General features: G+C 38.5%; 1 protein-coding gene across 1 annotated transcript in view; it reads right to left on the bottom strand.

Moving 5' to 3' along the window:
• The window catches only part of grin2ab (glutamate receptor, ionotropic, N-methyl D-aspartate 2A, b), a 190,914-nt gene that overhangs the window by 40,714 nt on the left and 136,810 nt on the right, over positions 1–13,390 (bottom strand). Inside the window, exon 4 of the mRNA XM_007260263.3 lies at positions 7,748–8,343. Within this exon, the coding sequence (XP_007260325.3) occupies positions 7,748–8,343 (596 nt within the window). The remainder of the gene's footprint in view (positions 1–7,747; positions 8,344–13,390) is intronic.

Here is a 13,390-nt window from a genome sequence, read left to right as displayed (position 1 = left end):
AGAAAAAACACGTCTCTGAAAGAATGGGTGCATTAGTGTTTTTTTTTCTCCGGCTCTTTTTCTAGAACTTCTCATTCTTGCGGGGGGCTCTCAGGCTGTGACATTAATATTCCTAGGATCACCTGCCACAGCGCTGCATGAGGTGAAACCTTGGGCTGTCTGTTACCAAAACAAACACAGCTTGCTGAACGCCAGAAACAATTAGCTGCTTACGATTACTGGCGGAGAACGACGAGGCACGTGACGTGACTTGCAATCAGCCGTCTGCAACTGGGACGACTTAACATGCAAGAATTCTTCAATATTTTGGGAATAATCCGGCGATTTACAGAAAGTAGGTCTGTATCTTACGTGACTGGATTCTACAACTATATACAGCTACAGTGAGAGCTACGTTTCAGCACACCCGGACTTAAGAGACTTAGACAGCTCATATTTCCACAAGAACTCCACAGTGTGCTATTGATGTAGTACAGTTTCACACTAAACCTTACAGGTTTACCATACTTTACCCAGATCCACATATTCAGAACCATCCCTTGATTTAATCCAGCCAAGGACAGTGCTAAAATAAGAAAGGAACAGAAAGCAGTAGAGTACTAGTAGATAATAGAGAGTAAGTACAATACAATAGGCTACTTATATACAGGGCCATCTCAAAAAATGAGAATTTCTTTGATAAGTTACTTTATTTCAGTAATTGAGTTCAAAATGTGAAACTCATATATTATATAGATGTATTACACACAGAGTGATCTATTTTAAGTGTTTATTTATTTTATTATTGATGATTATGGCTTACAGCCAATAAAAACCCAAAGTCAGTATCTCAGAAAATTTGAATATTATATAAGACCAATTGGTACTTTTGGCAGTGTGGGCAGTTTGCTAAGCTCATGCTTCCCTCTGCTGACAACTTTTATGGAGATGCGTATTTCATTTTCCAGCAGGATTTGGCACACTGCCCACACTGCAGAAAGTACCAATTGGTCTTATATAATATTCTAATACACTGATTTTGGGGTTTCATTGGCTGTAAGCCAAAATCATCAACAATAAAATAAATAAACGCTTAAAATAGATCACTCTGTGTGTAAAACATCTAAATAATATATGAGTTTTACATTTTTAACTGAATTACTGAAATAAAGTAACTTTTCAAAGATATTCTATTTTTTTGAGATGGCCCTGTGCAACTCTGGAAAAAAATTAAGAAAACACTTCAGTTTCTGAATCAGTTTCTCTGATTTTGCAATTTATAGGTATATATTTGAGTAAATTGAATATTGTTTTATTCTATAAACTACAAAAAATATTTCTCTTAGATTCCAAATAAAAATATTGTCATTTAGAGCATTTATTTGCAGAAAATGAAAGATGGCCGAAATAACAAAAAAAGATGCAGATCTTTCAGACCTCAAATAATGCAATGAAAACAAGTTCATATTCATAAAGTTTTTAAGAATTCAGAAATCAATATTTGATGGAATAACCCTGGATTTTAATCACAGTTTTAATGCATTTTGGCATGTTCTCCTCCACCAGTCTTACACACTGCTTTTGGATAACTTTATGCTTTTACTCCTGGTGCAAAAATTCAAGCAGTTCAGTTTGGTTTGATGGCTTGTGATCAATCATCTTCCTTTAGATTATAATCCAGAGGTTTTTAATTTGGTAAAATCAAAGAAACCTATCATTTTTAGGTGGTCCCTTATTTTTTCCAGAGCTGTACAGCTGTATATATATATATATATATATATATATATATAGTTCCAAAATGTTTTCTGATAGATAGATTACCTGGAAACTCACTGTGTGTGGTAAAGCATTCTGCTAAAAAATCACCAGTTCGGATTCCTGATCATGAGAAGCAACACATATGACTACAGGATGTCTTACACATAGCATTGAGCTGTTAGTATCCCTCATATTGGTACTAATGGAGACCGACTGTCAAATGCTATGGCTCTGCAGATCATCACACCAGCTATTTGGGCAGTGTTGGTTGTTGATTCATTACTAAAGAAGACCCAGTTCCAGTCCATAGCAGTTCAGAGACCACTACAAACAAGTGTGACAACAGCTTAAATGGCAGGCCATTAATCAACATCACCATCCTGCTTCCATCAAACCAATGAATCTCCATGTTTTAAAGTCTGTCATTTGGACAAAATGTCTTTAAAGGTTTTAATTATGGCATGCAAAATTAACAAGCTATGTATAAGAACACCAAAGCTTAGATAGCTCAGCTTTTCAGAGGAACTCAATTGTAAGCTGTCTAATAAATTTACCCACAGCCATCAGTGTCAATGTAGGAATTCATCTCATGCAGAGTTGTTGTGATAGCAGATTAAATTTAGTATTGAACACCCAAAAGAACATGCTGAATGTCAGCCTGAATGTCAGTGCATCGTATTGTTTTTAAACTGCAGTACTGAATAAATATTGAATTTCATATCTGTATTTTGTGCAACTCAAATGAAGAAACTTTAGCGCTCATTATGGCTTCTTCTTTAGCGCCAGGCATTTGTGTGCTCAGCAAGAACTTTCAGCTAAACTGGCCAGAAAATCATGCTTAATTTTTAGAACTAAAATGCATTAGCTCAGGAAGAGCCAGCACGAGTATATGGAGAAAAATGATGTGAAAGTGAAAGCTTGCAAGATTTTAGCAGGCCAAATGAGTCACTTTTAAAGCTAATGGGGAGGCTAAACTGCTGTAGGCTAAATATTTATTACTACTTAAAACGTCTAAAATTAGAATCAGATGCAGAACATCAGCAGAGGATGATTAGATTAGGTTGGAGAGGATTTTGGAGGAGTCTGTCTTCAGACATTAGTTTGGTTTGCTCTTGATTGTTGAAGTGAGTGGATCATTATGGCCAGATTCAAAGAGCTCTCAGAGGCATCCAGAAATCAGCCGTTTCACTGCCTGCTAAATAATTTACAAGTGAAACAACTACCAACATGGCCAGGTCAGGCCCTTCTAGCAAGTTCAGGTCAAGAGGAGAGCAAAAGATGTGTAAAGAAGTCTCCGAAATCTTTTTAAAAACATCTATAATGGACAGTTTGGGCCAGAGTACAGAGTCTACCATCAGAAAGAGACCAAACAAGTTTCATTTTCATGGAAGTAAAGAAGAAAACTACTGTGGTAAAAAATAAATAAACAAAATAACCATAAGGATAAGACAAAAAACTGTCATAGAACACCTAAACCAGAACCAATAGATCAAGATCTTTGGAACAATGTGCTTTAGACAGACAAACACTATATTGCCAAATCACTTTCATGGCCACAATTGTATAATCCCAAGCAACTAGGCATGCACACTGCGTCTACAAACATTAGTGTAAAATGGGTCACCCTCAGGAGCTTATAATTCCAGCATGGTACTGTGATAGGATGCCACAGTCAACTGTCAGTGCTATTATAACAAAGTGAAAGCATCTGGAACGACAGCAATTCGGTGGTAGACCACATAAAATGAATGGTACATTGTGCGCAAAGGCTACCTTTCTGTAAAGTCAACCACTACAGACATCCAAAGTTCATGTTGCCTTCAGATTAATTTAAGAAGAGTGTGTACATAGCTTCATAGAATAGGTTTTCCATGGTCGAGCAGATGCATCAAAGCGTAAAGTTTGGTGGAGGGGGGATTATGGTGCATGTGGTTGTTTGTCAACAGTTGTGCTCAACCCCATCTAGTAGAGTTCCAGTGGAAGGAACTCCTAATTCTTCAGCACACCAAGATATTTGGGGCAATTTCATGCTCCCAACTTTGTGGGAAGAGTTTGGGAATGGCCCTTTCCTGTTTTAATAAACTGTGACAATAAACAGCACAATTGGCCTTGCTATCTCTGGGTGGGTAGATGTCGCTCTCTCCCCTCATCACTCCTAGGGTGATGTCGATCAGCACAAGGCTGCATCTGTGAGCTGATGTATCAGATCCGAGTCGCTGCGCTTTTCTCCGAGTGCTATGTGATGCTACTCAGCAAAGCTACATCAGCAGCAGTTCAAAAAGAGGTGGTGGCTGACTACACATGTATCAGAGGAGGCATGTGTTAGTCTTCACCCTCCTGGTGTGTTGGGGCATCTCTAGTGATAGGGAGAGTCTTAATGAGTGGGTTGGGTAATTGGCCGTGTAAATTGGAAAGAAAATGGAAAAAAAAAATTCTAAACCTTGTGAAAAGATAAAGTTGTTATATCTACAAAGGGTGGGCTGACTTCATATTAAACTCTATGGATTAGTCTTAAGTCTTTAGTTCTATACAGTGGTGGGTTTAGGTAAAGGGCTGGATGGATGAATGGAATTTAGTGTGTTGCTTTATATACTGCTTCACAGAGTTAACTGAGTTAGTAAGAGGTTTTAATCTCTAATCACTTATAAATAAAAAAGTGTTTTTTTTCTAAAGCAAAAGTCACAGTGGTATCAGCTTATGCTCTCACATTGGTATCAACTAAAGCTATCACTACATTATAAACAGGACCCACAACCCAAGATTATTGTGGATTCAGGTTTGTGGATTGGACACTGCTATCTGTAATACGTTTGGCTGATAAAGCTGCTTAGTTTTTTTGAAAGCACACAGTCCTCATAGGGATGTTGGTCACGTTCCCATGTAACCGTCATGCTCGGCTGCCACCCAAAGCCATGAAACTCTTCTGCACTAGATACACTGGAATATCTTATCACGCACCTCCACTGAAGGAGAAATTCTGGCGGAAATTTTCCGCATCCTTCACTTGTCTCCTTGACAGCTTGAACAATGCTCAACACGCTGGACTTAGGAAATGTTTCTGGGCAATGGGGAGCAGCAATTGAGGAAGAGAGACAAGCGGACTTATGGGAATCAGTCACATTTCTATGCTGACGGTGTCTTGTAGCAAGAAAAAAAAACCCTATTGTTAAAGCAGCATGAAAAAACAAACCCACGGATTTAACTGAATTACAAAATATAGGCGAATATTCCTGTTTCACTTAAGCTGCAATTTATAAGCTTACAGGTAGTTCACAACAACCTTAACTATTTTTTATATAGAGTAATAAAGACCAATTTAATAAAGATCTATTTTTGTACTTGTATCTTTACTTGGTTTCTTTGTATACAGTATGAAGCCAAGATTTATTTTTTTTGTATTTGTGTATTGTATGGTCAACTGCATTTCATTTGTTAATATACAGCCATTCCTGCTTTTCAGGTTTGTAACACATTCAATAAAAAAACAAGGGTAAAGGCAACTTAGGGTTAGTAATGGGAAGAAAAAAAAACGAATAATGATGTGATTTCAAACAGTTGAATTCAACAGGTGATTATAACCATGATTTGGTACAAAAGCAGTATCCACCAAAAGCTATGGGCCCTATTTTACACAAACTCTTATATCTCTTATATTAAAAATAAACAGAATACAATATAATATAACATTATTGTTAACCCATTGTTGTTGCCATTCACAGCGTGAATGAGCAGGTCAGTGTCCTCTGCTGAGAAAGGCAAAAGCGCTGCGCTGTTAAAATACCAATCCGCCAAATAGTCCCGAACAATATAATTCATGTCATTGCGGGATAACAGAACTAGAATTCTCACAATACCAAAGGCACACACTGACACGCCCTAAATCAAGCTGTACAGTGCAAGATTGACGGCTCATCTATGTCTTTTAGGGGCAAAGATGAGCATAGGATCTTCTAGATTGTAACAAAATGTTAACTATCAACATTGCAAAAAGATAAAAAACTCAATGCAGCAATGCATAAAATTTTCTCCACTATTTTCAACCCACTCAACCGCAATATATAATACACTGACTATACCCAAATAAAAAAAAAACAGTGGATCGATATTGAGCAATCGGAAATTTAAAAAATAAACCCTAAGAATCTTCCATTTTTAAGCAAATCAATCAGACAACACCTTCTATTTAAAAACCCAGGAATAGCAAAAAACACTTACAGCTTGGTAGAGAGCCAACAAGCCCACCAATAGCAATATAATTTAATGTACATTTACACCAATATGGCATGATTCAGACTTTCTAATAAACAATATCACATTTATTTTCCCAAAATGGAATACAAGTTAGACAATTAAAAAATGTTTTTGAAAATAACAGTGTAGGTTTGCAGATTTATGCCAAAAATATGGTCTATAAGACATCTTAAAAAAATGTGTGAGAAGAGTTTTTACATGCTTAAAAACAATGTTCCTCAAAGAAAGATATGAAGAGATTTAAATATGTCTTCCTCTACAGTGCATAATAATAATAATATAATTTATTGATTCAAGGAGAAGGGGAGTAATTTCAATGTGTAAAGGGAAAAGGCGTAAACTTAAGCTGAACACCTGTGATCTCTAATCCCTCAGATGCACTGAACCCAAAAACATCAACAACAAAGTAAAAGCCTTTTGCTAGCTAGTAGCAGAGGTAACTCTGAGCTTGGAGGTATCTCAGGTGGACCATCACACAGTGGAATCACATTTTATTGTGCTCCGATTACTCAGTAATCATGGGTGAGGAAATGGATGCAAAACCACAAGCTGCACCCATTACAAAGACATTGCGGTTTAAGAAGAGGGTACAGGTGCTTGACTGAACTTCCTGAACTCCTGACCTGAATTCAAAGAATGTGTGGAGAATTTTGAAATAAAAAATGTGCTTACTTTAATCTAAACCATTCCACTGTAGCTCTGGCTGTATCTTTAGGGTCATTGTCTTGCTGAAAGTTGAATCTCCTTTTCAGTCTTAAATCTTCTGAGCCTCCAACAGGTTTTCTTTCATGATTGCCCTGAAAGTTCTCATCAACTCTGACCAGCTTCTCTGTCCCTGCTGAAGAAAAGAATCCCTAAAGCATGATGCTGCCACCACCATGTTTCATAGTGGGGATGGTGTGTTCAGGGTGATGAGCACTGTTCCTTTTTTATACCACACACTGTACTTTGCATTAAGGCCAAAAGGTTAAACTTTGGTCTTATCTGACCACAGAACCTTCTTACATGTTTGCTGTGTCCCCTGAATAGCTTGTGGCAATCTGCTAATGCCACTTCTTATGTTTTTTCTTTAAACAATGCTTTTCTTCTCTATACTTTTCCATGAAGGCCAGATTTGTGGAGTGAATAACTTACAGTTGTCCTGTGGACAAATTCTCCCACCTGAGCTGTGGATTTCTGCAGCTCCTCCAGAGTGACCATGGGCCTCTTGGCTGCTTCTCTCTCATCAGTGCTCTCCTTGTTTGATCTATCAGTTTGGGTGTGGGTAGGAATACTTTTTACATTTTTGGATGATGGATTGAACAGTGCGACTTAGGATGCTCAAACATGGGATATGTTTTTATAAGCTCACTCTGCTTTATACTCCACAACTTTATCTCTGACCTGTCTGGTGAATTCCTTTGTTTTATATGTCCACTTCACAATTATGTGATACTCTTTGTTGGTCTCCTTACATAAAATCTCAATACAATACATTTACGTTTGTGGTTGTAAGGTGACAAAATGTGAAAAAGTGAAGCAGTATTAATACTTTTACAAGCCACTGTATAATACTGCTCTTGTTCAGGAGGTAGATTGCCATATATTAGCCCCTGCTCAGTGAAGGTTGTAAGTCACTGACCGTTGTTTTTGAGATTGTGGGTAGTTGTGCATAGTAAACAAAACAAAATATAGCAATAAAAAAAACATTTTCCATGATATTCCTTCTACATCAACCTGCTACACATTTCACATCTAATAGGAAGCGTCCCCAGCTTACCTGCGCAGTGCACTGGGGGGCACCTCCGGCTTCTCCGACTGACCAGAGCAACTGACTGTTCCATCTGGGATGCGGCCTTGCTCCCTGAACATGGCTGCCGCTGCTGAGCTGAAGATTCCCACAGCATCACGCACTCGAGTCTCCAGCGGGTAGTCCCACTCATCGTATGCCACGGAAATCATTCCCGATGGAAAAGTCTCGGGTGTGCGCTCCGGATTACCGGTCGTGAGGCTCGGTACCATCCACACGTAGCCGGCCCCCGTCAGCCCCAGAGACTTCGCCTCCACCAGCACCATCTCTGCCTCGTCTTTGGAGCAGTAGAGGAGGATGACGGGCGACTGGATGCGCTTGAGCTGCACATGCGCCCGGTCCTCGGGTTCGCCAACACCCTCCAGCGTCACCACGCTCTGCAGGTCCCAACGCACAAAGCTGTGGTCCACTGTCACACGAATGGTGGAGATGAACTCCTGGTAGCCCGGGAACTTGGTGGTGACCACCGAGAAGACATGCCAGTCGTATTCCTCCATCACAGCCAACATCAGCAGCGCCTCCTGCTGGAGGGAGGCTCCAAACTGGAAAAAGGAAGAACTGGCATCCTGGAATGGAAAGGAAAGAAAACAGTTGCTTAGTTCATCAAGTGGAGAGAAACAAAACAACAAGGTCGTAAGACAAATAATATTTTAATTCAATCTTTATATGGTGTTTAATGCATGTCCATTTATTTCTTGACATTTTCTGCTTATGGATTTGTTATGCTAAGGACTACTGCTCGTATTGGTGGCATAGTGGGTGTGGTCATTCTGTAGACTCCTTTATTACAGAATAAAAGACTATCTTATACCATGCACAAGGCACGTTGCAGTGCTCATTGATATCTTACACCCTGCGATCAGTCTATTTTTAAGCCTTGTGCCTGCGTCTTTTAAATAGCAAAGATGGTTGTGATGGGCTTGGTGGTTTGGAAGTGAGATGTGTTCAGGTACATTTCTGGCGTATTGCTATCCTGGCAGTGGAAAACACTAGTGCATCAATGACAGATTAGAACCTTGACAAACAGTCAACAGTTAGAAGTTCATTGTTATCTTGGCAACAAAGGAGCATCAAAACTTCATAGTGTGTATTTGTGTGTGTGTTTTAAATGTGTGTTATTTACTGTATGGCATAGAAAAGCTGTAAGGCTTTGAAAACAGATAAAGTTGAAAGAATACCATCTATGTACGTTTTTTGGCAAATTAACTCTTCTATATACACAAACTGCCAATCAGTGGATAGTACATAGTATCTCATGTTATCAATGTCATTAAGACAAGCTCTAGAGATGGCATCAGTATGTGGATGAGCATTGTCCTGCTGGAATGGCACACCAATGATGATGCTATGATGCACAGAAATGGTAGGGCCAATAGCTGCTTTGCCTCGTAAACAAACATTGGGTTGTCAAAGTGTCTGGAATGAAGAGTCAAGGTCATCTGGCATTGTATGAAATTACACCCCACACCATGACACCAGGCCTTCAAAATGTTTGATGCATGATAACAAGCCAATTATCTTGTTACTGCTCACAGTGCATCCACACATGGATTTATTGGTCATCTCCACCAAGACAAATGCAAAGACTCATCACTGTAGATGATCCACTGCTTTCACTGCATTCTGCTTCTGTCTTTATATAAACAACCAACAAATACACTACTCTACAATATCAGAGGCTTTTCCACACTACAGTCGATACCCAATAAACATGAAATAAACTGTCAGTTAAGATACTGATGCAATTATTGCAAGCATTTTGTGAGCAAATCAGGCATATTATAATAACAATAACATAAAATCAGTCACAGTCACATTTAAATAGACAGTGTGCCCAAAATAAAACCCTAACATCACTATTATTATGTCCAAATATCACCAGTTTTCTGTCTGCAAGTGCTTCTCGTCCTGTTTTTTAATTAAGTTCTGTGAAAACACTGTTGGCTTTCCGTTTTTTGTTTTCCGTTTTCTGTTACCCGTCTGTAATCCCTGATAGGAGCAGACAGAAGAGGAGAAGAAGCAGAGAGAGGGAAAGGGAAATATCGTCACGCTGTCTCGCTGCGCTCACCAAGCGAGGTTAGAATAATGGCTACGTTTCCAAGAGGTGACAAGCATGGTATCTTCCAAACACACAGTCATTCATGCGTGCATTCTCTCTCTCTCAAAAAAAAAGCAAATCGTTCAGCCTATAAATATCAGTAGCTTGATACAGACAGACGTAAGGAAGTCAGATTTAAGAGACGGAGCTTATGTACACTGTGATACGTACATAAACAGGTTAAGGATGAGGTGTTTGTATACAAAGAGGATTAATATTATACACTGTCATGAATAGTAGAGAAGTGCTTCAACAGAGTTCTATTTAGAGAGAAAAAAAGCACGAGCTAGTAGCACTGCTAAGCTATATCGCGTAGAGGAAACTCAATCCAGCAGTTCACACACTCTTAAAAATAAAGGTGCTTCAAAAGGTTCTTTGAGCGATGCCATCGAAGAAACACTTTTGGGTCCGTAAATAAACACGTTTGTAATAGAGATGTTTGAGTATGAAGAACCTTTTCAAGGGTTTAAAGCACCTTTACCTGATGCAAAGGTTTATTTTTTTCCACTTTAAATATTATTCACTCTCACACACATCCCTGATACAAAATGTGGCTTTATGGATCCAAAAAAAGGTTCCTCTATTCTAAAACTAGAGTTAAAAAAAAATTCTTGAACAACAAACATTTTAACATCCTAGCAGATAGAACAATAAGCTCAGTACAGTGTTTCTACTATATACACTATACTGCCAAAAATATTTGCATACCCATCTAAATAACTGAACTCCAATGATTTCCAACCATTCCATGACCACAGGTATATAAGGCCACATACCTAGGCATGCAGACTGATTGTACAAACATTAGTGAAAGAATGGGTCTCTCTCAGGAGCTCAGTGAATTCCAGCACTGTGGTACTGTGATAGAATGCCACTTGTGCAACAAATCCAGTTGTCATATTTCTTTATAACTAAAATAAAGAGTAAAACAAATGTGAAGCATTCAACTTTGCAAAAATCATGCTCTGTCATTGTAATTTTCCTGCTTGTGCTACTTTGCACAACGTGGATGGAGTAATGAAGAAACAGGATGCAACCTAAAACCATCAGCTAGACAGATGAAAGTGGGACATTTTCTAATTTCTAATTTTCTAATATGACAGTGAGGCTAAACCCAACAATAAAATAAGGTAGGTTGGTTGGAAGTGTCTAACATTTTAACGGCATTTAGAATGGTCTCCTCAATGTCCTGACCCTTAATTATGTGGATGGTGCTTGAAAGCTCAATATTGCCATGACTTCTGTGTCCTAAAAGAAAATTATGTAAAATTTACAGCAAGTGATAAAAAGACACATTAATATTCAAGCATCCAGAGCATCCAGACTAAGATCTGTACAAATACAATTGTAATCTAATTTCAGACCATCAACTGTGGTTTTGATCCGATTTGAACAAATCTGTTTTCCTGTGGTTTCTGGCTGTCCAGACCATTGTAAATCAAACGATGCAATTTAGATACATTAAAAATCAGTGTGGTCAGTGGCAGTCTGAACACAGACTTTAAAGAAGCTAAGCTATGCTGCTACAAAGACAACAGCAATTTGAAGCAGTCTAGCCTTTCTCACAGATAACACCTTCAGAGCCTTTGCAATGGCCAGCATCGCAATAGAAATAAACCCACTGTGTGTTGTGGAGCTCTAGCACGTACGCTACTTAACTGAGCATCTGGGTAATATATCCTCACAGAGCTAATGCTGAAGCTCACATTAGAGCACATCCCTGGCAAGTGATCCTCACAGCCCTGAAAACGAATCCCAGCTGCCGCAGTAGGTAGTTAATAAATCAGTGAATTACGTTAACTGCACTCCATGGCTTCTGTGGATGGTCCCCATGTGCATCGTCCATGCGCCACTTCAGTGTGTAAGAGGCTCGGGGATGAACCAGATTAGGGACATGCACTCAGCAGGCTCACACTCTCAGGTACATATATATAGGTATATAAACACACACATACACACACCGGTTTGTTTCCACACAATGTTAGGACATAGAGTCATATGATACTTAGCTTTTAAAAGTACCATTTGATTTTTTTTAATTGAACATTTCAGAATGAACCAACTAATATTTCAACCATTTAAAAAATGATTGGCCTTTAACTGCCTTTACAAAAAAATAGAAACAATTACCGTGTTTTGAAAGAGGAATGAAAGAGTAAAATAATAAAAAAAATATTTGTATAACACTCATCAAAAAATGTTGGATTGCAGTGGTATTCAAAATGAAGCTAAAAGTTATCAGGAACAGTAAAGGATAATAAATTCAGATTGATATGGGCAATATTACACATTTTATACAGAAATAACATGTAAAGCATTTGTAATACATGTTTAATGCAAGTTGTAGAGGTTCCTAATGGTGTCCTGTGATAATCCATAACATGCAGTTCAAATAATTCAGCAGAATTCTACCAGACTGTGGTAATGAGCATGCCACACATTTTCAGCATATCAGGAGATATGGCCGGTGATGCAGTTTGCCCATGGCTTGGCATCTGTTTCAGCAGTATGTGGATGAGCATTGTCCTTTTGGAACTGCATATTGAAGTGTGTGTTCACTAAAGGTAGGGCCTTTGATGAAGACCAAAGGTGGCTTTTCAGTGCCTCCACACACACAGATTTGTTGGTCGTATTCACCACAACAAAATCAAGTAAAAACGAACAATGAATCTGTGTGTAGAAGCACTGTAGTCAGCGCCAAGACGAACAGTTTGTTGTCAGGGGCACATTTGTACAATGCTGGATCACCTTTGGTCTTGATTAGAACATTGATTCATTGGTTGGAGAGGATTTTGGAGGACCCTGTTTTATGTAAACCTCAGATATTACTTTTGTTTTGGTTTTGCTTTTGATTGTTAAAGTGTGAGGATCACCAATGGCAAATCCAAATACCTCTCTGAGGCCTTCAGAAAGTGGGTTGTAGATGTAGATGTGTCTGAGAAAGGATTTAAAAAGAACTTCAGAACATCTGTTTGTTAAAATAAATTAACTGCCAACATGACCCTTTCTAGTAAGTTCAGCGCAAGTGCAGAAAGCAAGACGAAGATATATATACAGTACCAGCCAAAAGTTTGGACACACCTTCTCGTCCAATGCATTTTCTTTATTTTCATGACTATTTACATTGTAGATTTTCACTAAAGTCATCAAAACTATGAATGAACACATGTAGAGTTTTATGCACTTAACTAAAAATGACCTGGCCTCCACAGTCACAACACCTGAACCCAATTCAGATGGTTTAGGGTAAGTTGGTGAGTGAAGGCAAATGGGCAACAAGTGCTAAACACCTCTGGGAATTCCTTCTTTAAAGACTGTTGGAAATCCATTTCAGGTGACTCTACCTCTTGAAGCTCATTGAGAGAATGGTGCCATGAGTGTGCAAAGCAGTAATCAGAGCAAAGGGTGGTTATTTTGAAGAAACTAGAATATAAAACATGTTTTCAGTTATTTCACCTTTTTTGTTAAGTACATAAAACTCCACGTGTTCATTCATAGTTTTGATGCCTTCAGTA

The sequence above is a fragment of the Astyanax mexicanus genome, chromosome 21 (assembly GCF_023375975.1).
Source record: "Astyanax mexicanus isolate ESR-SI-001 chromosome 21, AstMex3_surface, whole genome shotgun sequence".
Lineage (NCBI taxonomy): Eukaryota > Metazoa > Chordata > Actinopteri > Characiformes > Acestrorhamphidae > Astyanax > Astyanax mexicanus.
The sequence above is the reverse complement of the archived record's forward strand: the minus strand, read 5'-3'. Positions and strand labels throughout refer to the sequence as shown.